This window comes from Cornus florida, unplaced genomic scaffold, assembly GCF_030987335.1.
Source record: "Cornus florida cultivar Cherokee Brave unplaced genomic scaffold, ASM3098733v1 CherokeeBrave_3.0.0_Hap2_Chr11, whole genome shotgun sequence".
Lineage (NCBI taxonomy): Eukaryota > Viridiplantae > Streptophyta > Magnoliopsida > Cornales > Cornaceae > Cornus > Cornus florida.
The window spans coordinates 65,051,729-65,078,969 of NW_026775581.1; the positions used below are offsets into that span (position 1 = coordinate 65,051,729).

General features: G+C 38.6%; 3 protein-coding genes and 1 long non-coding RNA gene across 5 annotated transcripts; 1 reads left to right on the forward strand and 3 right to left on the reverse strand.

Annotated features, from left to right (window-relative positions):
• Nucleotides 1-16,148: 16,148 nt before the first annotated feature.
• Nucleotides 16,149-16,709, reverse strand: LOC132281206 (cytochrome P450 71A8-like). Its single transcript, XM_059782932.1, has one exon. The coding sequence runs from the start codon at nucleotides 16,707-16,709 to the stop codon at nucleotides 16,149-16,151; it is 561 nt and encodes a 186-aa protein (XP_059638915.1).
• An 842-nt stretch (nucleotides 16,710-17,551) lies between these two features.
• On the reverse strand, nucleotides 17,552-18,127 carry LOC132281207 (cytochrome P450 736A117-like). The gene has a single exon (XM_059782933.1). The coding sequence runs from the start codon at nucleotides 18,125-18,127 to the stop codon at nucleotides 17,552-17,554; it is 576 nt and encodes a 191-aa protein (XP_059638916.1).
• A 1,400-nt stretch (nucleotides 18,128-19,527) lies between these two features.
• Nucleotides 19,528-26,742, reverse strand: LOC132280764 (cytochrome P450 71A8-like). 2 transcript variants are annotated; one of them, XM_059782492.1, is made up of 5 exons: nucleotides 26,466-26,742; nucleotides 26,185-26,280; nucleotides 22,687-22,794; nucleotides 22,224-22,301; nucleotides 19,528-20,324 (listed from the first exon to the last, which is right to left on the reverse strand). In XM_059782492.1, the coding sequence occupies exons 1-5, from the start codon at nucleotides 26,634-26,636 to the stop codon at nucleotides 19,716-19,718; spliced, it is 1,062 nt and encodes a 353-aa protein (XP_059638475.1). In that variant the 5' UTR covers nucleotides 26,637-26,742; the 3' UTR covers nucleotides 19,528-19,715. The 2 variants fall into 2 exon arrangements, with proteins under 2 accessions (XP_059638475.1, XP_059638476.1); XM_059782493.1 differs by lacking the exon at nucleotides 22,224-22,301.
• On the forward strand, nucleotides 20,019-23,730 carry LOC132280765 (uncharacterized). Its single transcript, XR_009471697.1, has 2 exons — nucleotides 20,019-20,159; nucleotides 20,286-23,730. It is a non-coding gene; the product is annotated as an uncharacterized LOC132280765 (long non-coding RNA).
• Nucleotides 26,743-27,241: the final 499 nt, after the last annotated feature.

The window sequence follows — 27,241 nt, forward strand, 5'->3', positions numbered from 1 at the left end:
CCGGATGGGGATTGTTTCTGTTTTGTGGGAGATTGGTGTGATCCTCTCACTCATTCATTTTATGGTGTTAGGGGTCGAGATCGGCAGACATTATTCTTGGCTAGTCTTTTCGCCGATGATGACGTTGAGTTTTATGGGGTTGATTATCCAGCAGTTGTGCATGATTTTCTAGATGTGTTTCCGGAGGACTTGACTGAGTTGCCTCCACACCGAGAGGTGGAATTTGCTATTGATTTGATGCCTGGTACCGCATCAATCTCTATGGCACTGATTGAATTAGAAGAATTGAAGAAATAACTTGATGATTTGAGGATGAAAGGCTTTATCCGACCAAGTGTGTCACCGTGGGGTGCACCGGTCTTGTTCGCTAAGAAGAAAGATGGTTCTTTGAGGTTGTGCATTGATTACCGAAAGTTGAATCATGCCACCATCAAGAACAAGTATCCTTTACCAAGGATAGATGATTTATTTGATCAGTTGAGGGGAGCCAATTGTTTTTCGAAGATTGACTTGAGGTCAGGCTATTATCAATTACGGGTTAGAGAGGAGGATATTCCAAAGACCGCGTTTCGTACGCGGTATGGACATTACGAGTTTCTTGTTATACCTTTTGGTTTAACCAATGCGCCGACGGCATTCATGGATTTAATGAACCATGTCTTCCACGATTACTTGGATCAGTTTGTGGTAGTTTTTGTGAATGATATTCTTGTGTATTCACGGACTCGGGAAGAGCACGAGGTCCATTTGGGTATAGTGTTGCAGATTCTACGGGAGCACCGTTTGTATGCCAAGTATGAAAAGTGTGAGTTTTGGCTACAAGAGGTGAAATTTTTGGGACATGTTGTCTCGGAAGGTGGGGTTTCAGTTGATCCTTCAAAAATAGAAGCAGTTTTGAGTTGGGAGCAACCCAAGAATGTCTTTGAGATCCGGAGTTTCCTTGGCCTAGCGGGTTATTATCGGAGATTTGTGAAGGATTTTTCCCGTTTGGCAGCTCCTATGACCAGATTGACCAGGAAAGGGATCAAGTTTGCATGGAATGAGGCCTGTGAGTCATCCTTTCTAGAGTTGAAAACAAGGTTGACTACGGCTCCGGTGTTGGTGATACCTGAGCGTGGCTTAGGTTATGTGATCTATTGTAACGCCTCACGTGATGGTTTGAGTTGTGTACTGATGCAAGATGATAGAGTAGTGGCTTATGGGTCTCGACAGTTGAAGACTCACGAGCTTAACTACCCTACTCATGACTTAGAGTTAGCGGCAGTTATATTTGCTTTGAAGTGTTGGAGACACTATTTGTATGGTGAGAGATTTGAGGTGTTCTCGGACCACAAGAGTCTCAAGTACCTTTTCTCCTAAAAGGACTTGAACAACAGACAGAGGCGATGGGTTGAATTCTTAGAAGACTATAACTTTGAATTGCAGTATCATCCTGGCAAGGCAAATGTGGTAGCTGATGCTTTAAGCCAGAAATCTCATGGGACTTTGGCTAGTTTAGCCATTCGGAAATGGAAAATGCTGGAAAATTTGGCTGAAATGGGATTATATTGTTTTGATGATGATGATGATGGCAGTGAGTCAGTATTCTTGTTTAGTCTCGTGGCTCAACCCACTCTTGTTAAATGGGTGATTGAGTCACAGAGACAGGATTCAGCTTTGGATGCCATTTACACTTTGATCTCTAGTGGCGAGATCGTCAAGTATTGGACCTTACATGCAGATGGAGGTCTACGGTTTAGGGGTTTGTTGGTTGTTCCGACAGTTTGTCGTGAGGACATCTTACGGGAGTTTCATACTTCCCGCTTTGCAGTTCATCCGGGTGGTACCAAAATGTATCACAATTTGAGACGTCAGTATTAGTGGAATGGAATGAAGAATGATGTTGCACAGTTTGTAGCTAAGCGCCTTACCTGTCAGCAGGTGAAGGCCGAGCACCAGAGACCAGCTGGTTTATTGCAGCCGTTGCCGGTAGCGCAGTGGAAATGGGAGGAGATTGCAATGGATTTTGTGACAGGTCTTCCTAGGTCATGGAGGGGAAATGAAGCCGTATGGGCCATTATCGATAGATTGACCAAGACGGCTCACTTCTTGCCTATTAAGGCAACAGATGACGCAGAGACACTCGGTGTACTTTATGTGAAAGAGATTGTGAGATTGCACGGAGTTTCAGTGGCTATTGTGTCGGATAGGGATGCTAAGTTCACCTCGAAGTTCTGGGAAGGACTTCAAGCAGCGTTTGGCTCAGCGTTGCACCTTAGTACTGCATTTCATCCACAGACGGACGGCCAGTCGGAGCGTACCATCCAGATCTTGGAGGATATGCTTCGAGCCTGTGTACTTGACTTGGGTGGTAGTTGGGAGGATCACCTTCCACTTATTGAGTTTGCCTATAACAATAGTTATCAGGCGAGTATTCAGATGGCTCCATTTGAGGCATTGTATGGTAGACCTTGTAGGTCTCCTGTCTGTTGGACTGAGGTGGGCGAGACAACCGCCTTAGGACCCGACATTGTACTCGAGACTACCGAGAAGATTAAGCTGATCAGACAAAGATTGCTTACAGCTCAGAGCCGACAAAAGAATTATGCAGATAGGCGGAGACGACCGCTATCCTTTGAGGTGGGAGACCATGCTTTTCTTCGGGTTTCTCCAAGGAAGGGGTTGATGAGGTTCGGGAAGAGTGGCAAGTTGTCGCTACGATTTATTGGACCTTTTGAGATCTTGGACCGCGTAGGAGAGGTTGCCTACAGACTAGCATTGCCACCACAGATGGACAGGGTTCATAATGTCTTTCATGTGTCGATGCTACTGAAGTACGAGCCAGATCCATCTCATATTTTAAGTTGGGTTGATGTGGACATTGATGTGGATGTTTCCTACGAAGAGGGACCAGTTTAGATTCTTGACACACAACAGAAGGTGTTAAGGAAAAAGACGATATCGTTGGTAAAGGTTCCTTGGAAGCATCATGGAGTTGAGGAGGCTACTTGGGAGCTCGAACAGGAGATTCGCTCCAAGTATCCAGAGTTGTTTTCTCCCTCAGGTATGGCCTGATTTCGGGGACGAAATCTTTTAAAGTTGGGGAGAATGTAATGTTGTGATATATATGTATATATATATAATTAAGGTTAAAAGAAAAAGAAATAAAACAAGTGGGCCCCACCACTATTAAAAACATCAAAAAGGCCATAAGGCCATTACAGATGCTCTCTCTCGGCAGTTTCCAAGTTCTCTCTCTGGACCATTTGTTTTATTTTTTGCTTTCACCATTCAAACCTTGATCTTGCTTTTTCCTTTGGGAATTTGGTAGAACATTGTGAAGCAAAATTGTTGAGCTCGTCGAGGCCGTCAATTTGATAGGAACCAATCATCATTTGGTGCACTCCAAGGAGTTCAAAATTCTAGGGTTCTTGGGCTTGGATTTGGGGATTTTGGGAGTTTTCACTTCCATTAAGGTAGGGGTGTTCTAATCTACAATTTCTTGGCCTTTGGTAAATTTTTCCCCTTAAATTTGATTCTAAGCATGCTAAATTATAATTACTTAGCTTGTTATTGTTGTAGTTCTTTGTAATTATAATGATAATTGTGCTCCTTGTGTTATTTGAGTTCATATAAATGAGCATGCTTAGTGTTTAATGTGTTGTATGTTTCCATGATTATTTATTTATTTATTGTCTTGAAGAAAAATGGATGCTATGGTCATAAATAAATAAAGGAAATGAATGTTTAGAAATTTTCATTAAATTGTGATGATAATGTAAATGGAAATATGTGAAAGTATATAGTTAAATTAATGATTTGAAGCATGAAGTATTCATGCATCCATTGGGAAAGAGAAAGGGGGAAAAATAATTGTTAGAACAAATAAAAATTATTTTGGGGAAAATATTTTCTAAAAGTGTTGTGAAAACCGGACGCCTAGGAGGATCCTAGTGGTTCGTGATGTTGGTGTAGTCTAGAAGGGAATGTAGTTGAGTTAACTAGGCCGGGTGCGACGCCTTGGAGATGCCTTATGGTCGTGGATAGTTAACCAACTTTCCTTTCGTGACACCATGGAGGTGCCTTGGGTCGGACTACACTAACGGTTTGGTTGTTGAAACGGAATTGTTTCAGAAATGGGGAGTGACATTTGTATAACATTGCACTTCATGACATCGTGGTAAATTTGTGATTGGTTGATATTTGTTATATACTTGTTATTGTGGTTGAGAATGTGTGTTTTCCGATGGCATGATCCCGTTCACTTTTTATCTATTCATTGTATAGATTCACGGGGACATAAGAAGTGTGTCTTAGACACTTCCTACTGAGTTTATGCTCACCCCCTTATTTTTAACATTTTTTTTCAGGATATGGAAAAGAGGTGGCGGACAACGGTCCACCACAGGTTTAGATGAGCTTGAAAACCCATTCTATTTTGTTATCTTTTGTATTAGACTCTAATATTTTGTAAATGTAATATTAACTACCTTGTGACACTTTAGCTTAATTAGTATGATATTGTAAGTTATGGACTTTGAATTCTAGCTACATTTTATGGACTGTAATTTGATGTAACTTAAATGGGTTCCATGTTTGGATGAGATGGAGGAACGGGACTTTTGTATGTATGTAACTATTTTGGGAATGTAGTATAATATTTGAATTGTGCGTTGGGACAGGATAAGTTAGATTTAAGGCCCAGTGAGGCCATTGCATTTATTTTTTGTATTTCTACAGGTTGTTGAGGGACATTTTCTGTGGAAGTCATGCCGAAATTTTTATAGATTTTTATTATTATTTTAGTATCTTTTCCAGTCGTTACATATTTTATGGTATTGTTGAGGTTGTAAAGAAGTTTAAGGGGGCATCTTTGTTATTTTAGTCTCATGGACCAACCTAGAATGTTCTAGATACCAAAAAGGATGGCTTCATTTTTTACCCATTCTTTTCTTTTCCTTCAGCAGACATGTTTTTCCTCTCTCTATATTGCTCTTTTCCTTCTCTCTAGAATTTCTTCATGCTAGAAGAAGATTTGGCTTAAGCCGGAGTTAACAAATTATAGATCACTGCAAGAGCTACGTTTTGGTACTGATATTACAAGCTTTTGGTGGGATTTGAGTTCGGAGCTTGGAGCTTGGGTTGATATCTTGAGGTAGGGGAAGTCTAAACTATGAATTCCTATGGTTTTAGTAAGTTTCCTATGTGTTCTCTACATGTAAATCTTGTTGGTGTGAGCATGTTTAGTTTGTCCAGTATTGAGTTGTGAAGCATGATTTGTTGTTGATCTACATGATTGGTGATGAAATGATTGAGAATTTGTGAAAATTCATGTATGATGTTGTGGCTGGTATTCCCATGATCCCTTTTCCTGATCTCCTCTTTTTTGGTTGCGGCTCACGGGATTTTTAGAAATGTATTTTAGACTTTTTCCTACTAAGCTGTTGAGCCCACCCTATTATCATTAACATTTTTCAGGAATTCTAAGACAAGCCAGAAAATGATGTGCATCCATGGACACCAATGTAGCTAGAAATTTATTTCATTTTATTTATATTAAAGCTATGTAAATTTTGGCCAGGGAGGCCTCATCCTTGTATTTAATTCTTTTTAATTGTATAAAATGAGACTATGTAATTATTTCATGATGAATGGGTAATAGAGTTAAGTTTTGATCAGTTGTAGATGCCTTTCATTTTTAAATGTCATGTTTATTGACATGAATTTGGGTTCGGTTGCACATCAAGTTGATTATCAAGTTCAGCTCATTAAGAATCTAGGGTTCTGGACTACCAGGCTATAGATAGCAGATAACCAGGGCCTGTCGGCCGGCTGACAAGGAAAACCAGCTGACCGGTAGAGCCACCCGAGGGCTGAACCTCTCCTTCAGCCAAGGGCTGAACCTTTCTTTCAGCCGAGGGTTGAAGGGTTGAACCTCTCCTTCAGCCGAAGGCTGAACCTTTCTTTCCGCCAAGGGCTAAAGGGCTAAACCTTTCCGTCAACCGAGGGCCGAACCTTTCTTTCTGAACGGGGGCCGAACCTTTCTTTCCGAACTACTGAGGGCCAAACCTTTCTTCCGAACGGCCGAGGGCCGAACCTTCATTTCCGAACGACCGAGGGCCGAACCTTCCTTTCCGAACGGTTGAAGGCCATTCTCTCCTAACGGCTGAGGGTTGAACCATCTAAGGTCAGAACGACCGAGCCATTCTAGGTCAGAACGACCGAACCATGTAGGTCAGAACGACCGACCTTGTATATTAGACTGACCGACCATATGTTGAACGGTTATGGTCTGTTAGCTGACCCTTCCTCTTTGACCTATGCATCTGACCCTCTTTGTAAGGTTGTGTCTTAGAGCATTTAGACAATAGATTGACTCGTCTGACAGTCATGGACACAGAAAATGGATGGTATGACTTAGTTGACCTCGGGTTCGGGTGAGGACCCAGTTAACGGTTCGAACCCACGGGTTCAAGTCGTTACAAAATAAGTATCAAAGTTTTAGGTTCAAACACCTAAGGACGACGGGTAGGGTCGACCTAGTGAGGTTAGAGTTGGATTTAACGTGATTGCACACTTATGTTGTTGTTGTTTATTCAGTTTATTTAGTTCAAAAGCATGATTAATTGTTATATGTTTGTATACGAGTTGATTTTATAATTTACAAACTCACGAATAAAATAAAGCATGCTAAATGATAAGCTATTTATTGTTATTAAGTCGTTGATTGATTAATGTAAAGGCATGCCTATTTGCCAAATGTTTACATGAAATTATTTGTATGATTAATGAAATGGTTATATTTGTTTAAAGCATGCCTAATTGTATAACGTTAAACATTTATGTGTAACTAATTATATGATTAAGTTTACTTGATATATGCTTGATTCATTACGTGGTTAATTGTTAACTGTTACTGTTGATGAAAGCATGCTTAGTTGACTACGTGCTTAACTGTTAAATGTTTAGTGTTATTAAAAGCATGTTATACAAGTTCTTATTACAATTAGTTGGGCATGATAGTTATGATCCTGTTCTGGGATGTAGTTGCATGCTTAGGTTCACGTTGTGGTTGTTCATCCACTAAGGAGTGGATGTATACATGACTTGTTGGTTTCATTGTTGACGGGTTTGAGTGTTTGGGACAGTGTTGTATGTTGAGTTGCGGAAGGTTTTGATCCACATAAGTGAGGGGCTTGATTACTTCTACATTTCTGAATGTTTAGTTCTTATTGAACGATTGGTGTGAGCACCGTAGCTTGTGGATTGAGCTACTTTATGTATTCTTGTTTTGATCATTTGGTTATCATTGTAGAATCGTGTTTGAAGACTACGTGACGTGATGGATTCGAATGAAGTTGGACAGCGAGCAGGTGAAGGGCCATCCCAACCAGACAGGGTTTTGATGGGAGAAGACCGAGATAGAGAGGTGGATAATGATCCACAAGTACCGGAGGACGAAGTTCTAGTAGCAAGGGATGTAGCCTCAGCCTTTCAGAATTTAGCGAGTACCACAGCTCCTCAAGTGGTACCACAACCGACTATTCAGCCGCAAAAGACGGAGATGGAGTGGAATCTTGGGTACCTGCTTCAATTTAACAAACTCATGAAAGTAGTATTTGAGGGAGGTCCAGACCCATTAGTTGTAGGCGATTGGTTAGATGAAGTTGAAAAGCATTTCAAGGCAATAGTTGTGCCCGATGATTGGTTAAAGATCACCTTAGCTATGTACAAGTTTGTTAGTAATGTGGCAGTGTAGTGGAAGACCATGACTAACGCGCATGGTATTGACAGTATGAGTTGGGATGCATTCAAGAGTCTTTTCTTTAAAAAGTATTTCCCACAGACTAAGAGACGGGAATTGACGATGTAGTTTGATAGTCTCAAGCAAGGTGACATGTCAGTAACGGAGTATGAGAATAAGTTCACTTCTCTCTCACGTTTTGCTTCGGATGTGTTAGGAAACGAGGAGGAGAAGACATGGCGTTTTGTGTACGGCCTAAATCGTTCTATTAGGTTGGGGTTGACACTTTTGGGATTAAAGAATTATTTGGAAGCGGTTATGAAAGCACTGATGGCAGAAGTAGAAGCCAAGGATTGGCAAGAGAGGAGTGGTACTGTGGGTTCTCAGGAATGAGGTACTAATGTGGGTACTTCTTCCAGGAGTCAGGATAGGAAGAGGCACAGATGTGCTTCACTATTTTCTCAGGAGCAGCAAATGGCAAGTGCTACTCTTATTGTTGGTGTTTCTTCAGAGCCTTCTAAGACAAGTTTGGTGTGTTACCACTGTAAGCAGCCAGGACACCGCAAGGCGAAGTGTCCTCTTGATAGACCTAGTTCCGAAGTTTGTTTTCGGTGTGGTTAGTCGGGCCACATGAAGAGGGATTGTCTATAGAGGAAATGAGATATTATTGTGATTGATTCTTTTGTAACGAGGGATACCTGTGAGATTAGGCAGTTGTCTGTACACAATTGTGAGTTTTATAATGGGGGTTACCTGTGACTGTTGTAACGGGGGATACCTGTGAGTCATGTCAGTTGTAACGAGGGACACCTGTGAGCTGGCATGTGTTGTAACGGGGGATACTTGTGAGTCATGTCATGTTGTAACGGGGGCTACTTGTGAGTCATGTCGTGTTGCATGGTCACCTGTGAGTCATGTTTCATTATTGTCTGTGAGTCATATCAGACTGCACAATAATTTGTCAGTCGTGTTGCATAGTTACCTGGGAGTCATGTCGTATTATCATATATGCATCTTGTCATGTTGTTGTCAGTGCATTGTGTCGTGTTGTAATGGAGGCAACTTGTGAGTCGTGTCATGTCGTAACAGGGGATATCTGTGAGTCTGGTACAGTAACGGGGGTTACCTGTGACTGTATAACGGGGGATACCTGCGAGGTCTGTAGCGGAGGATACCTGCGAGTTCTGTAACGGGGGATACCTGCGAGTTTGGGTGTGACATGAGGTACCTGCACACAGTTATTCTGGTAAGGGGGGTTAAATGTGAGTTTGGATAGATGCCTGTTCACTTTGTGCAGTGTCGGGTTCATTTGTGCCAGGATAGAGGACATATCTCGTAGTGTGGTTCCGGACTGAGTGATGTTGATGATACTTAGTGTGAACCCTTGGGGCAGGATATGGATCGAGCAGTTTTGTACGAGTCTTAAGTTGTAATGATGTACCAGTTGTGACTGTTATTTATTAAGGCAATGATGTATTTGAGAGACTATATGAATATTCCAGACAGTTTTATTGGATAATGATGTGTATTTTATGAGCAGTTGAGCTCTTATGCACTGGTTTTAATAAGGGATTGATGACAGAAGGGTTTTATCCATGCTACTTTAAAGGTTATTGATGTAGTGGTCAGTATTTCCTAGTTGTTTTTACGAATGAAAGGTTTAGAATTTCACTTGTTAAAGTTCTTTTTCGGGCAAGATGAGACACGATGTCTTAGAATTTGCTGTTTAGCCCTAGAGTTTTAGGAAGGGACACTGTTCTCTTATACGTATGGATGTTAAGGTGTACAAGTTGTTTCGTCTCCGTTTAGTTCCTCTTCCTTGGCATAGCTTATGCAAGGTATCGATAAATGCGTGTTCTGTTCTGTTGCGGTAGAAGGACTTGATCTCTCTTCTTCTTATGTTGGCCCTGGCAAGGACTTTGTCATCAGTGAGTTTTGTATCTCCATATAGGAGTTGTGCGTGTCCGTGGGCGAAAGAACTTTTTAGAGTTCTCTCTTTGATGAGGATTCCGAGTGAGGGTTTGTTCTGGATCATTCGACTTACCTCCACAGTAGGAGGTGAAGTCCTTGGTTTTGGGGGAATTATTCTGAGAAGTTGTGACCGATGCGATGTGAGACATGACTTATTTACCGGTGTGTACATTTTCTTAGGGTCTTGGAGCTAGCAGTGGCGCCTAGTAACTGTAATTTGACTCGTGTGTTAAGGATGGTTGGACTGTGTGTCTAGAGTTAAACGTGGAAGTTGGTGCATAGGTGTACTTGAGGATTAAACCTGAGGACAAGAACGACGTTGGTGTTAAGGTCGGATGGATGATGGGAATAACCTAGCCAACCATTTTTCTGAGTCAGTCTTTCCTTAACACAATGTCAGGTCGAAGGTCAATGATCATTGATTTTAGTATACTTAGTGACAGTTAGAGTACGGTGTTGTGTGTTGCATACGTATGGTAGTACAATCCCATTTTAGAGTGAGTTTCACTTGGGGTTGATGGTATTATTTGTACGTGTTCAGCTGACTTGTCGTGGATGGTGATGCATTCGGTATGGGACTACGTGTCCAAGGAGTTTCAGTTGTTGGATCAGTTGATCCTTGAGTTATGTTGATGGGTTGTTTTCCTGGGTACCGATTTTTCCTATTTTTTATTTTCTGGAATTTAATTGATTTTTTGGATTTTTTAATCCTTTCCTCGTTTGGCGTCCCACGTGGGCCCCGAAGGGCATTTTGGTCATTTTGAGCCGAGGGTTTTAGAAGTGTGTGATCGGTTTGAGATTCGATCACTAATAAATCAACCATTTTGCAATAGCACAAATCATTGTAGAATAGGGCTATTGTTCGGGTAAGTCGAATCACAGGGATTGCTAGTTTATGGCAACTAAGGTGTCTAAAATTACTTTTAGAATGATGAAGGGGTATAGAGTTTTGTTTAGGTTGTCACTAAAATTAGGAATTGAAAAATGCATAAAACAATAATGTGCTAGGAAGTAAAGAGATAAAGACAATAAAGAAGGGACTAGGGAAGTGAATCTACTACCTATCAATAAGCATGCTAGGACATGATTTACTTGGGGAAATTACATATATATATGACCATGGAATGCAACAACACAAAATTGCTACATTACCTTCAAGAAATTTATGAAATCAATAGGCAAGAATAACCTATCAAAGCATTACATGTTTTGATTACCTAAACTAGGATGCAACCTTAGACATGCTCACTAAGCCAAAGATTATCAAGCCCTTAATCTCATAATATAAGCACATGAAATAGAAATCAAGAATAATCTATCAAATGAAGATATTTAACACTTTCATGAACTCATTTCCATTGTCACTATGAAAATGAAGCAATATAATAATGAGAGAAAATAATCTAAGACAAGATATTTAACTCAAAATGATCATTTATAGACATTGAAGTTCATTACATCATGTAAGGTGCTCTAGCTCATAGAAAAAACCATATATATACATTATACCCCAAAATTAAATCAAAACTAAGCAATGCTTACAAAATAGGGCTTCATCACCTCCCTAGATAAGGAGTTAGTTACCCATGGATACAAGGAATGAAGAAGAAGAAGAAGCCTCCACCTCCATTTTCGCACCTAAGGCTTCAAGAATACCCAAACCTTCCAAACTCACTATTTCTCTCTCTAACTTTGCACCAAATGTGAGATCCCCCAAAAATACAAGCTTCCAACCTCTTATCTAGGCAAAATCCTCCCTCCAATAACTCAATTTCGAGCTCCAACTACCCTAGAAGCCATAAGGACCACAGAAATTTCTTAGGGGACAAAATGCAGCTTGAAATCAGGAGCACGTGATCTGCTTTTTACAGATCGGCGGGGGCCACTGGGCGATGGTGGGTGCCCGCGGGTCCTCAGAATCCGAGGAGCTCACTGGAGGTTTTGGCGGGCGCCAGCGGATCTGCGGCGGGCCCCCACGGTGCTGCGGTGGTGGCCCGCGGGGTTGCTACGGGCGCCCACGGGAACAAAGGGCTACTGGAGGTTTTGGCGGGGGCCTGCGGAGCTTAGCTGCAAAACCTTCATTCCTCTCTTGAGCCACTTTGAGCCGATCTGCTGATGCGGTTGTCGTCCTGAGCACTATACCGCAAACTTCACACATATGATGACTCAAGAAGCTTGGCCCAAAAGATGGTCCCCAGCAATGGCATACTTTGATTCTTCAAGAGTTTGTTAAAACCGTTCCTTAAACCTTATTCGGGGGAACCAACCTGAAAGTAGAAGAAAATAAACAAATAAAGCTAAACTATACATTATGATCAACTAATGGACTTAACTAATGCAAATAAGGGCGCTTGAATATGCAATATTCGGCGTTTATCAGTGTGTTTTATTTGTCATTCTAAGTCAATTAGAAATGACGGTTTCATTTTTAGAATTTTTCAGAAATCGAGATGATTTTTGGACTCGGGAACTTCTCCCGGTTTTCTTATCCTAAGGGAGGGGCATCATCGGCATTTCACATGTGTGTGTGTATTTATATTCATGTATGTATGTTATATTAGTGGTATTAAGTAGATTGTGATATTTTATGGCATTGTTGAGGTTGCAAAGAAGTTTAAGGGGCATCTTTGTTATTTTAGTCTCATGGACCAACCTAAATGTTCTAGAGACCAATAAGGATGGCTTCATTTTTGACCCATTCGTTTCTTTTCCTTCGGCAAACATGTTTTTCCTCTCTTTATTTTCTCTCTCTATATTGCTCTTTTCCTTCTCTCTAGAATTTCTTCATGCTAGAAGAAGATTTGGTTTAAGCCGGAGTTAGCAAATTATAGATCATTGAAAGGGCTACATTTTGGTACCGGTATTACAAGCTTTTGGTGGGATTTAAGTTCGAAGCTTGGAGCTTGGGTTGCCATCTTGAGGTAGGGGAAGTCTAAATTACGAATTCCTATGATTTTAGTGAGTTTCCTATGTGTTCTTTACATATAAATCTTGTTGGTGTGAGCATGTTTAGTTTTGTCCAGTATTGAGTTGTGAAGCATGATTTGTTGTTGATCTACATGATAGGTGATGAAATGATTTGAGAATTTGTGAAAATTCATGTATGATGTAGTGGCTAGTATTCCCATGATTTTTTTTCCTGATCTCCTCTTCTTTGGTTGCGGCTCACGGGATTTTTAGGAATGTATTTTAGGTTTTTTCCTACTGAGCTGTTGAGTTTACCCTATTATCATTAACATTTTTTAGGAATTCTGAGACAAGCCGAAAAATGATGTGCATCTATGGACACTGATGTAGTTAGGAATTTATTTCATTTTATTTATATTAAAGCTATGTAAATTTTGGCCAGGGAGGCCTCATCCTTGTATTTAATTCTTTTCAATTGTATAAAATAAGACTATATAATTATTTCTTGATGAATGGGTAATAGAGTTAAGTTCTGATCAATTGTAGATGCCTTTCATTTAAAAATGTCATGTTTATTGACGTGAATTTGGGTTCGGCTGCACATTAAGTTGATTATCAAGGTCGGCTCATTAAGAGTCCAGGGTTCTGGACTACCAGGTTGCAGATAGCAGCTATCCAGGGCCTGTCGGCCGGCTGACAAGGAGAACCAGCTAATTGGCAGAGCCACCCGAGGGCTGAACCTCTCCTTCAGCCGAGGGCTAAACCTTTCTTTCAGCCAAGGGATGAAGGGCTGAACCTTTCCTTCAGCCGAGGGCGACCCTTTCTTTCTGAACGACTAAGGGCCGAACCTTTCTTTCCGAACGGCCGAGGGCCGAACCTTTCTTCCAAACGGCCGAGGGCCAAACCTTCCTTTCCGAATGGCGGAGGGCCGAACCTTCCTTTCTGAACGGCTGAGGGCCGAACATTTCTTTCCGAACGGCTAAGGGTCGAACCATCTGAGGTCAGAACGACCGAGCCATTCTAGGTCAGAATGACCGAACCTTGTAAGTCAGAACGACCGACCATGTGCTGAACGGTTATGCTCTGTCAGCTGACCCTTCCTCTTTGACCTATGCATCTGACCATCTTTGTAAGGTTGTGTCTTAGAGCATTTGGACAATGGATTGACTCGTCTGACAGTCATGGACACAGAAGATGAATGGTATGACTTGGTTGACTACGGGTTCGGGTAAGGACCCAATTAACGGTTCGGACCCACAAATTCGGATCGTTACAAATCATATACCCTTTTCCTAACAAAACCCAAACTTCATAAATCACAAAAACAAAAGGAAACATAATAATAACAATAGCAAGTGGATTTCTTAGTTTGCATTGTGAGGTTTGCTCGTGGCTATCTATATATACGGAAAGAGGAGAAGAAAAATGGATGCCAAAGAAATGAAGTCAGTAGCGGCTCCATCATCAGAAAACTCGACAGATTTGTTTGTGTGTGTTCACCGACACTTATTTAAGCAGATAGCTCCTATATTGACATGTCCGTTAAATTTCAGTCAAATAAAAAATTTAAATGCCCAAACTACCCCTACCTGGATCACTTTAAAAGGTTTTCGATCTCTCTTTTTCTGTAACTGACGAAGACCACGTACAGCTTTACCTGTTACAAAGTTATTAACCTTCAATCACTAGAAACACTAGCAATTCATGTATAATATATATAGTTTATCTCCATTTTTCAACTGGAATCATAGCTTCATGAATGTATAAAATAAAATTTAAAAAATTACAGTGCCAATCATATACCCTTTTACTAACAAAACCCGAACTTCAAAAATCACAAAAACAGAAGGAAAATTAATAATAACAATAGCAAGTGGCTCCATTAGTTTGCTTTTTAAGGTTGGTTCGTGGCTATATATATATATGGAAAGAGAAGAGAAGAAAAATGGATGCCCAAGAAATGAGGTCGGTAGCAGCTCCATCAGTGCAGAAAATTATACACATATACAGAAATAAAATTAAATATCTATTTCAACTATTTCTTTATTTAATATACAATTTAAATTAAAAATAAAATTTTATTTCACAACTCAATTTACTAAGTTGTGAATTTAATTTTTATGCACTAGTTGAGGATGCAAGTACCCGGATATTCTATGCTCTCTCAATTTCACAACGCCAATAATTTGTGTCACGGGCAAAAGAGCTATCTTCAAATTTACCAACATTACCCGACCCGAATCGCGCTACCATCCATTACATTTGCACAAGTCACAACGGTCATCTTTCTTCATCAAGCTTCAATTCAAAACCCTAGCAAGTTGTCGCAGGCCATCTTCTTCTTCCTCATAATGGTCAATCCGAAGCCCTAGCAATTGGAAATTGCTTCGCAACCATACCGCAGGTATTCTTCCCTTTTCACAGCACGAATTTAGGCCATTGCATGTCATAATACGAATCAGCTCGATTTCATTATCAAATCCCTAAATTGTTTCGCACAGATGATGTATGAACTCATTGATTTATAATGAATTAAAGCAAACAAGTCGATTTCATTATCAAATCCCTAAATCGTTTCGCACTAATCAAGTAAAAACTTAGTGATTACTGTTATGCATGTCATTCTCATTACTGAAATTGCTTTCGCACAAATATTTTATGTATCTGCGTTCTTGACTGATGTAACTGGTAATGAATTTTTTGTTCACAGTTGTAAATTGAAATCGAAACTGTCCTACTTCAACTACACAATCTAACGATGGTGAAGATTTGAGGTATAAGAATATAATTTGTTGTTTTGGGAAAATAGCTTCTATCAAAGTACCAAAGTACAACCATAATAACAATAAGCGGAAGCTATAATATGTCTGTCCCACCAGAACATGTATTTTATGGGCATGGTAACTCTTTGATCTCTTGTTACTACAGATCTAATATGTATATGATTTGAGCTATCTGCGTACATTTTCGTTATCATTTCTATGGGTTGCCGGTTTGGGTTATGGTGGGTGAGTTCCCATATTGGCCAGGCAGGGTCCTTTGACATCCACATTTTACCATAGAACATTTTAGTTCCAGTGATGCAGTATCTGGTATTGTAGGTGATTTGATTAACATGAATTTCAAATTCCAAATTACTACAGTCAGTTGGATCCATTAAGCTCTTTCTAACAGTGATGATGTTTCATTTGTCACTTTTATTGATTGAGCTCTAAATATTATATCATTAACTGGGAAAATTGTTTACTGGGTTAGTCACCTTGACAGCATCTTGTATCCAAGTGCAATCTTTTTTCATGCTCCGTGTTCTATATAGAATTACATTCCAACATTCCTCTATCATATTTTAGACAAGATGAGTGTAACACAAACAAATGTGATAAGCCAAAAGGTTGTTTTTTTTTTTTTTAGAATTTCAGTTAAATATTATCGAATGCACAATCTAATAATGCTTTAAGTTAATTGTACTTAGTCAATATTTTACACAATCTCTTTCTAAATATGTTTTATTCTCAAAAACAGGAAACATGCAACGAACATGCCAATGTCACAGATTACAGTAGCAAGAACATGGAGTTGCAACAGCAAGGAGAGGTATTCCTCTGCGGATTGTAACACCAGAGCATTCAGTCATGTCCAGATGTTCTACCTTGGCTCCACCAGGCAATGCCCAATCGAACTTGTGCATGAGATTTGCCAACACAAACTCATTGGTGGCCATTGCGAAGGAGGTCCCTCGGCAGCCCCTCCTGCCAGCTCCAAATGGAATCAATTCAAATTCGTGCCCTCTGAAATCTATAGATGAATTCAAGAACCTCTCAGGCTGAAACTCTTCAGGTTCAACCCATGACATGGGGTCCTTTCCGATTGCCCAAGCATTGATAATAACCAGTGTTCCGGCTGGAATGTCATAACCCATTAGTCTGACATCTTCGATCGCTTCAAGTCCGTGTAATGCGATAGGAGGATGCAAACGAACAGTTTCTTTGACCACTGCTTTAAGGCAGTGCATTTCCTCCAGATCATCTGCTGTTATGTGTGGTTTGCCTTCTCTGACTTCATTTTGCACATTATTCATGACTCTCGGGTGTCTTAATAGCTCTGTCATTGCCCATTCTAGGACTGTGAAGTGGTATCAGTTCCAGCAACAAAGATATCCTACAAGAATCAGAAGATAAAACAAATTAAGATGGTTAGTAAAGTTTGCTCAATATATGTCTGTATCCTTGATGTGAATATCCTTGCAACTAGCCATCATGCACACACACACAGAGGACAGACTTAAGAGTGAGAGAGACAATTCATGACATAAAATTAGTTGTCTCAATTATTAAATGATTTGCAGCTATATATCAATTAGATTTGTTTAGGGTTGTACTGGATTGGTCTTTTACTTAATACAGCCTAAAGAAATATTCAGAATGGATTGCTAATTTGTGCAAAGTCCACTATACACTATAGATAGATAAATCTCCATTACGTTTCAATTGGAAAATTTGAGACTTTTTTTTTTTCCCCTGTAAATCTAAAGTTGAGACTTGTTCAATGCTCTTTGCATTAAAAATTGATCTCACTAGATTGGATTAGATTTGTGAGGCTAGTTGAATATATCTGGTAACATCAAGTACTTTAACTGGTTTGCTCTATGTTTGGAAAGCTGGTCTTAAGTTGAAGCTAGTTCTTCTGAAATATTTATGCTGATTTCATTTGTATTCCTTTGCTGTTTTCTGATGTGGAAGTTTCATTTGTATTGTTTGATTAACATTCTTGTTTTGCTGATGAGTGGGTGTTGTGTTGTATCTTTCTGGTTTTTTATTAAACTTCTAATTTGACACACACACGCACACACACACACACGCACACACACACACAGAGATCCTCACCAAGATGAGATCTTTGATGCAATCTCTATCAACATCAATATTGTCTTTATGGATCCTAAGCAAAATATCAAGGAAATCCTCCCTCCCTGCCTTCTTCTTCAACTCTCTCGTTGCCATAACTCTTCCTTTTCAGGACATTCACACGCTCTTCAACTACTTGCTCCAGGAATTCATCAATCTCTTTTGCAACTCTGTCCACTTTGGCATAAAGACCAGTGACATGATTGATCCATCCAAGCCATGGAATGAAGTCCCCAACATCAAAGCTGCTCAACAACCCTGCGAAATCCTTCAATTGCAGCATAAAATTCTTCTCATCTCCCCATCCACTGTGCTTCCTCCCAAAAGCAATCCTGCATACCACATCATTCGTTAGCAGCGTGAACATTTCACTTAAATTCAATGGCGAGGATGAAGAAGATGATTCTTCCATCTTCTTCATCAGGAGGGCTGTTTCTTCTTCTCTGACATTATGAAAAGACTGAACTCTTCTATTACTTAGAAGCTGGAGTACAAATATGCTTTTCATCTGCCTCCAGAATTCACCATAAGGGGCCGTAATCACATCCTTGTAATTGTAGAGAAGCCGGTTAGCAATGTTCGATTTTGGGTTGTTTGAAAAGACAAGATCATGTGTTTTCATGATCTCTCAAGCAGTGTCAGCGGATGAGGCAACAAGTGTCGGCCTGCTGCCGAGGTGAATCAGCATGAGAGGCCTGTGTCGTTGAGATAAAGATCGGAGTGAGCGGTGAGCGGGCAAGTGCAGTTGGTGCAAGTTTCCTAAAATTGGGAGCTTTGGTGGTGAAGGTGGTAGGTGTTTGTTGATAGTAGAAGTATTGAGGTGCCATGTCTTGATGAGGAATGCTATGAATAATAACGGAAGACAAGAGAAGAAAAATGGGTGCAAGAGAAATGAAGACACTAGCTGCTCCATCAGATTCAGATACAGAAAGCTAGACAGATCCCTTAGTATGCGTGTTAGAGCACTTGTTTTTAAACTAATGAAGATTTCTTTATGTGTCTGCATGAGATTAAAGTATTAAACAATATGTGAAGTCAGTAACTTCTCCTTCACAGAAAACTAGACACATCCCTTTTGTGTGCACGCCCACACTTGTTTTTAAACTAATGAGGATTTCATTGTTGTTGCGTTTGGGAACACCGAATCAGCGACTTGAATTTGGAATTGAAATTAATTTAGTTAAACTAGACATGACTTTGAATAGTATTTTATTATTCAATTTTAGAGGAGAATCTCTCATAATATTTTGAAAACTATTTCTCTTTTTGCAAATATCATACTCTGTTAAATAATTAAACCAAACATGGCTATACTTTATAGGAATGGTTTAAACCCTTTGATCTCTTGTTACTGCAGATCTAATTTGTATATGATTTGAGATATCTGTGTAGCTTTTCGTTATCATGAATCTTAAAGCCAATACATGGTCGTATTTGATCCTATTCTTGCCCTTGCTAGTACTCTTTCTATTACATTATTCTAAACACAGCATACTGCATGCACGGATCGTTAAGGACGAAAATAAAAGAAAAAAAGTCTAGCAGGTTAAGTAGGGTTGCGATCAATTTGAAGGTACTTTTTTTTTTTAGCGAAAGAAGTCAAATGGATTGATGAAGGTTACATGGAATAAATTGTTATTCTGTTCCTCCACAGAGAAACGTTTATTCCAATTTCTATGGGTTGAAAGAACCTGGACATCAGTTGGGGTCAGGGTGTGCGAGTTCCCATATTGGTCAGGAGGGGTCGTTTGCCACCCACATTTTACCACATAACATTTCAGCCAGGGATTATAATTCCAGTGATGAGGTATCTGGTATCGTAGGTGATTTGATTAAGTGGAATTCCATATTCCAAATTACTGCAGTCACTTGGACTCAAAAAGCTCTTTCTAACAGTGATGATTTTTCATTTTGTCTCTCGTGTTATCATTAACTGGAAAAATTATATACTGGGTTAGTCACCTTGACAGCATCTTGTATCCAAGTGTAATCTTTTACATGCTTTGTCAGACAAGATGAGTGTAACACAAACAAATGTGATAAGTCAGAAAAGTTTCTTCTAGGATTTCAGTTCTCATTATCTAATTCACAATCCAATAATTCTTTAAGCTAATTGTACTTGGTCTATTCTTACACACACTCTTTTTTAATTATGTTTTATTGTCGTAAACAGGAAACATGCAACAAACATGACAATGTCACAGATTACACTAGCAAGAACATGGAGTTGCAACAGCAAGGAGAGGTATTCCTCTGCGGATTGTAACACCAGAGCATTCAGTCAAGTCCAGATGTTCTCCCTTGGCTCCACCAGGCAATGCCCAGTTGAACTTGTGCATTAGATTTGCTAACACAAACTCATTGGTGGCAATTGCGAAGGAGGTCCCTGGGCAGCCCCTCCTGCCAGCTCCAAATGGAATCAATTCAAAGTCATGCCCTCTGAAATCTATAGAAGAATTCAAGAACCTCTCAGGCTGAAACTCTTCAGGTTCAACCCATGTCGCGGGGTCCCTTCCGATTGCCCAGGCATTGATAATAACTGCTGTTCCGGCTGGAATGTCATAGCCCATTACTCTGACATCTTCACTCGCTTCACGTCCGAGTAATGGGAAAGGAGGATGCAAACGAACAGTTTCTTTGACCACTGCTTTAAGGTAGTGCATTTTATCCAGATCATCTGCTGTTATGTGTGGCTTACCTTTAAGAATTTCTCTCACTTCATTTTGCACATCATTCATGACTCTCGGGTGTCTTAATAGCTCTGTCATTGCCCATTCTAGGACTGTGGAAGTGGTGTCAGTTCCACCAACAAAGATGTCCTGCAAGAATCAGAAGAAAAAAACAACTTCAGATGGTTAGTATAGTTTGTTCAATATATGTGAGTATCCTTGATGTAAATATTCTTGCAACTAGCCATCGTGCACAGACACAGACACACACACAAATTGCATAAAAAAAAAATTAGTTGTTGCAATTATAAAACGATTAGCAACTTTATATCAATCAGATTTGTAAAGGGTTGTGCTGGATTGGTCTTTTACTTAATACAGCCTAAATAATTTTTTAGGGTAGATGACTTATTTCATTATTTGTGCGAAGTCCACTATACACTAGATAAAGCTCCATTCTGTTTCAATTGAAAAGTTGAGACTTTTTCAATCCTCTTTGCATTAAAAATTTATCTGACTGGATTGGATTAGATTTTCGAGTCTAGTTGAATATATCTTGTAAGGCTAGTAATTGGGAAATATCTAGTAAGAGTTCCTTTACTGGATTGCTCTAAGTTTGGAAAGCTGGTCTTCAGTTGAAGCCTCTTTCCTTTCTGCTACAAATGTTACTTGATCAAAATTAACTGCTATTCAACCTTACTCCAAAACCAACCGATCTGACCCACATCTTCTCTCTATAATCTCTGTCCATGAATTTGCTCTCTCTTCTCTCTCTCATCTCTTTCTCATGCGCGAATTTGCTCTGTGTTTAACACCAATCATCCCGTCCTCTCTCTATCTCATCTCTGTCCAAGATCTAGTCATTGTAGGTTTTTGTATCCGCAAAACCAAGCAAAACTTCAATACCCAGTTGCAGAATAGGCTATGGAGGCAATTATAACCTTCTTGCGTATGCTTTACAAGCGTTTTCACCAAGTTAAAGAAATAAAAAGAGGAAGAAGAAAAGAAGCAGTATTAGACAGTTTGTGAAATCTAGCCGCAGAGAGTCTCCATATGAAGTATTGGGGGGTCACCTCCTCTGCAACTCCTGGTGAAATCAAGAGGGTTAAAGGCTCAAGGCGCACTAAGGCGCCAAATGCCATGTGGAGCCTAAGCGCAAGGCGCAGTATAAGGCGCGAGCCTGATCGAAGTAAGGCGCGTGTATGTAATAATGCATATTTAAACATATATTATTATAAATATTCATAATCAAGCAGTAATTGCAGTTAATGTAAGTAGTGAACCATAAATTTATGAACTTTGTCAAATATTTCAAAAGATTTAACAATAAGATATATGATATAGAACATTTTAATTTACTAGTCATCAAGTAAGAAAGAAAATGATATGAATAAATGATTAAAAAATACAAGGCGTGGTCTTTTTTTAGCTTGTAGCCTATTAAAAAGTGTGAACCTGAGGGCTTTATGTGAGCCTGATTGAAGGAGCCTAGCCCTTAGTAGGTTGAGGCGCTCTAGCTGAGCCTTGACGAGCCTGGGGCTTTTTTGGAGCCTAGGCATGCCTTTAACAACTAGAAGAGGGCTTATCGGAAACTTGCTCTAAAATAGAATATATGTTATTTACTAGTGTAATATATGAATTTTTTTTTTTTTTTTTTTAAGAATCTAACCTGTTAAAAATTTGGATTAAATGGGATGTGATGAAACATTGGATTTTAATCTATTTCAAAAGTAGAAAACTCCTCTTTCCTCTCAAATTTGAGTTTTTTTTCTTCTTCATTGATTATCACACATGGAGAATCGGGATGTCTAGTCTGGCTCGTGTGTTGGACACATATACCCATAATGTGTACACTGAGAAGAATCGGATGGTCTATGTATCGCAATCTAATCAATGGCAAATGTACTTTCTTGTTCCTAATAGAAACCCATACAAACTTTTTTACTGACTATTCATTTAACTATTAGGAAGTCCTTTAATTAATTGGAAAAATAATACCAATTACAAAAAAGAAGAGAATTGTATGATACCCATCATGAAATTTGTGACCTTTCTGGAGAGAATTCCAGCATCAAATCTATCATCAACATCAAAGATCGGGATCCAGGTTGAGCCTTTAACCCATGCCTTCAAACAAGAGCTACAATTATGAGAACATAATAATGGAAGTGGAAAGAGACAATGTGGTCCAAGTTTTTTTAAAGGGGAAAAAGGTAAAACTAAGTATGCAACGACAAATTATCAACAAGTAATAGTGATGCATAATTCAATAAGAAAAATGAACTTACAACACTACTCAAGCTTTGAATGTGCAACTTCTGCCCTTAATGCAGAGTTTTTAGGAAACTCCTAAGACAAAGTGATAATCTATAATGAAGTAATGTGGAGAGTGATAGAGAATACAAAATTTTGATCGAGTACCAAAGGTGTACCAGAAAGTATGACATCTGCCATCCATGTTCACACAATATGACTTCACTGGAAAAGAAAATTGAGAAGGAAAAGCATTCACCTTTTTATGTTCAGTAGAGGGACGAACGTCGAGTAGCGTTTTGTCGGAGAGTTGAATTGCATACCCAGCTTCCCTTGGTGTGAGAACTTTGACTTTTTCCTGCCTGACCTATGATAAAACAGATTTAGGTAACCAAAAAGGAAAGTCAACATAGAACGTTAGACCTCCCTGTCGACGAATGGCCTTGCACGGCCTAGATAGGTCTTAGCATTATCACGGAATACCAACAAAATTTACATATGAAAAAGCCAAAAAAAAGAAGAAGAAGAGGAAGGGAATGAGTTAGAGATATTAATGTAATTTATTTTATAATTTCCAAATAAAATTTATAATTTATTTAATGGTTTATATATCAACTCTGATTTTTTTGGCAGCTGACCTAGCCTTACTTTTTCTTCCCTAACGAGCCTGATGACAATTTTTGTTTTAGTTATGCTTGTCTTAAACCAGCTTTAGTTATTTCAAGGTTGTTAAAATCGGGATTCTACGTAGAATCATTTTGGGCTCCGTAGAATCGGAATCGTAGAATTAGATCGAAAATCATAAGATTCTACCAACTAGTAAAAAAAAATAATTCAAACTAACTTCTTAAACAATATAATGTGTAAAATATAGCAAGAATAAGGCCAAAACACCAAAAAAATAAAATAAAAAATGTATGAAGGTACCATACCAAAGTTCAAATATATAAAAGAGAATGTAGCTCAAAAGGTAGAGCTCTCATGACAACTATGCAATTTGTAAGTTGTGAAGTGTGTGAGAAGATGAAGGTTTGAATCCTAATCCATAACATAAGTTCACAAATCCCAAATCCTAATCTAAACTTACAACAGCTCCCTTAAAAGAAGAGAACACAAATAAAATAGAAAAGGAACTAAACATAGTTACAAAGCATAATGTAAAAAGTAAAGAACAGAATAGAATTAAAGGGCCCATTCTTCATGCTTAAAAAAAATAAAATATTGATCAGAAACAGGAAAATAAAAATAAAAAATTTGAACAGCAACAGGAAAAAAAAAAAAAAAAAAAAAAAAAGAAGAAAAATTGGGGATTAGGGCTAGTGTTTTTTTCTTATTTATATGGACTTGTTTTGGGCCCCAAAATTGTGGACCTTTCTTATTTAGAGAATCCAACACTTAAGAAAGTGAACCAGGCCAAAAAAGATAAGCCCAAACAAAAAAATCTCAAAATCTTGTAGAATCGCAAGATTCTACTACGATTCTACACAATTTTACTACGATTTTGTACAGGGGAACGATTTCTATACGAGTTGACTCGTTTTGGGTTGGTGGGATAGTAGAATCGTGCAATTCTACAATCCAAGATCGCGATTTTGACAAACAAATTCATCAATGAATACATACCATGGGTACCCATTCTAAACACGTTCCGTCAGTTCATTATAACAAAGGTAAAATGACATTGACTTAATGAAAGCCTATAGTAATTGAAAATTGAGTTGTTTCTCCAACAATTAATCTAATTATAGTCACAATTCCATCAAACATGTCCTTATTATGCATTATAAATTTATAACATGACAGACAAATAAATAAGAGTGAAAATATTGAAATAGCAAGGAAGTGATATTGCTTTTGATGTTTATATATATTGTCACGACCTGCCACACTGTGTGGATATTGTCCACTTTGCACACTGTAAGAGCTCACGGTTTTCAAAGCGCGCCTACACAATTAGGAGATATCCACATATATAAGTGCCAGCAACTTCTCCCCCCAGGTGATGTGAGACATCTCAATCATCCCCTTTTCAGACCCAGCACCTTCAGTGGCATAACCTAAGAAGCACGGACACGGATACGGGACACGGATATGACACGACACGGACACGGTGACACGGCAAATCCAAAAAAATTAGGACACGGACATGGTGAGGACACAGCGAATAGTATATATGTGTGTGTGTGTGTGTGTGTGTATGATGTAGTACTTTAAAAATTACTGAGTGTTACCATTTTTCATCAACCTCACGATGAAAAAAAAAAAAACACAAATCATAACTCATAACTAATAAATTATAAAAGAACAAAGTTGCATAGTTATAAAACCAAATAAAAAACAAGACATTAGAATAATAATTAGTATCATTTAATCATCATTGCAACTTTACTCCAAATACAAAAGCATAGACAGAAAAGACTATTAACATTCATGACTGTTTAACATTCAGGACTTTACCGTTAGAAACATTCACAAAAACCTAAAGGCTAGTCCCAATAAAAGATACAAAACAAGTCAATGTACTATCATCTATTCCCATCCATCATTTGACCTAGGACTTTTACCATTTACAATACCAAAAGGATAGTACAAAACAAAAAAAGAACATATGAGCATTAAAAAATTTAACAAAAAATAAAATAAAATAAAAAATTCCAGACACGTATGTCCGCGGAGTGTCCATGCTGTGTCCGAAAATTTAAAAAAAAAAAAAAAAAATTCTAGAAACCTTTTTTTGGTGTGTCCGATGCTTGGTATACGTGTCCGACACGTGTTGAACACGGATTCTTCGCCCATTTTGGCATGTCTGTGCTTCTTAGGGCGTAACCCTTATGAATTTATGCACGATCCCCCTATTTCCGGCTGGGGATTGGCTTTAATACCATATGTCAAGGCCTAAACCACGCTATGTAGATATTTGGTCGTCTTGCTTTGCCTCGGGAGAAGTTGTTGGCACTTATATCTGTGGATGTCTTCTAACTGTGTCGACACATTTTGAAAACCGCGAGCACAGACAATGTGCAAAGCAAACCGCACTTATATGTGTGGATGCCTTCTAACTGTGTCGACACGTTTTGAAAACCGTGAACACAAACAGTGTGCAAAGCAGACCGTATCTACACATTGTTGGCGGGTCCTGACATGTACACATATATATATATGTGTCTGCTTTTGGTGTTATACACACACACACACACATATATTTGTGTGAAGGTGCATATAGACCTAAATTGCTATCATCATTATTATTTTACTATTAGATTTTGGTTGAAGAATATGTTACGGATATTATTCCCAATTGTAGAAACTAAGAATGAAGAATCATATATGTTACCCTAATCTGACCGAATTCATGATAACCACGGGATATGGAAAATTTTAGTCTCGTGTAATTGGAATGGAAGTGAGTTCCACTTCCAATTGTAAGACACAAATTTCAAACAACTGATAATGGAATTGCAGCACTTCTGGTATGTCCACAAACAGATATGGTTGAACTAGCTTTTGGGATTTTAAATTACAAACAAAGTCAAGTAGTTTTCAATTCCGTGCAGGAATTTGCAAGTGATTAAAAACCCAATTCACTGGAAACAAGAAACTAATACATTACATAAACAAGAATGTTGTAAAAAGAATCAACTATGGTAGTATAATACTAACAATTCCAGGGTTTTAGTAAATCTATTTAAGTAAAATGAAATAGAAACAAATTTTTAAAAAATCCTAGTAATAATTGCAAGTAATTGAGCAGAAATACCATAGCTTCCCATCTCTTTCTAGCTGCAGCCATATCTTTCATTTGCTTCAACTCGTATTCCTCTTCAACTGCTTGCATTCGTATGATTCTTGAATACTAAATCAAATACAAGGACGACCCGTCTCATTAAATATATATATATACACACACACAAACATACATTCAAACATATATATACACACACATACAGTATATATATTCAAATACATGTGCATATAGATAGATAATAGACCAAATTTAATTATTGAACGAAAGATTGAAAAGGTGGAAGATACACTGACCCTTTGTCGTGTTCTATAAGAGCGTCTGAGTTTCAGATGAGAGGGATCTGGAGAGCTGAGGCAATAACCTGAACCCAATTGCATCATGCGATGTTCATCTCGAAAACTGGAACTACAACGCGAGACGCTGAGAGTGTTGAAGGGTGGAAGGCCAAGACCCAGAGTTGTCATTGTTGAGGGTACCTAACAAGACTTCGAAAATTGGAATTTGGTTAATCCACTTTGTGCCTATCGACCCGAGTAATGAAGTAGAAGATGAATAAGAACGAGAACAGACCAATTGCGCACTCTTTACCTGGATAACATTATCCGTGCTGACTACACTGACCACGATTTGTCTTTTCCCTCCACCTCACGACTGATGACACTTTTAACGCATTAAAATAAGCGCAAAATTATGTATTTTCAACCTCCTCGCATGATAAACAACTTCTTAAACCGTCAATTCGACTCACTATTGACGGAGCTGATTTTCCCGCTTAGAGCGTCTCTAATGGTAAAATGTTGAATTCGGATGTCAAATTTATATTTTGATAGTACTATAATGTCAAAATATTTCATTTTAGTAATTCTGCTCCAATGATGCATTTTATGCAAAATGCTATTTTTTGACACAACTACTATTCTTTTTCAACTACCATTCCCACCATTCATATTTGCATCACTAATGTTAACATTATGTACATTTCAAGTCAAGTTGTAGATATTAAAATGAAACTAAAATTAAACTTAATTAAAAAAAATTTAAAATCTAAAATATCTAGTCAAAAAAAAAA

What these genes read in the sequence shown, in the direction of transcription:
- LOC132280764 (XM_059782492.1), bottom strand. Translation starts at nt 26,636, where the DNA reads ATGACAACTCTGGGTCTTGGCCTTCCACCCTTCAACACTCTCAGCGTC. An exon ending in GAAAGAGATGGGAAGCTATG is followed by an intron (nt 22,795 to 26,184) that starts GTATTTCTGCTC and finishes GTTTTATCATAG; the next exon opens with GTCAGGCAGGAAAAAGTCAA. An exon ending in CTGGAATTCTCTCCAGAAAG is followed by an intron (nt 20,325 to 22,223) that starts GTCACAAATTTC and finishes TGATTCTTGCAG; the next exon opens with GACATCTTTGTTGGTGGAAC.
- LOC132281206 (XM_059782932.1), bottom strand. Translation starts at nt 16,709, where the DNA reads ATGACAGAGCTATTAAGACACCCGAGAGTCATGAATAATGTGCAAAAT.
- LOC132281207 (XM_059782933.1), bottom strand. Translation starts at nt 18,127, where the DNA reads ATGAAAACACATGATCTTGTCTTTTCAAACAACCCAAAATCGAACATT.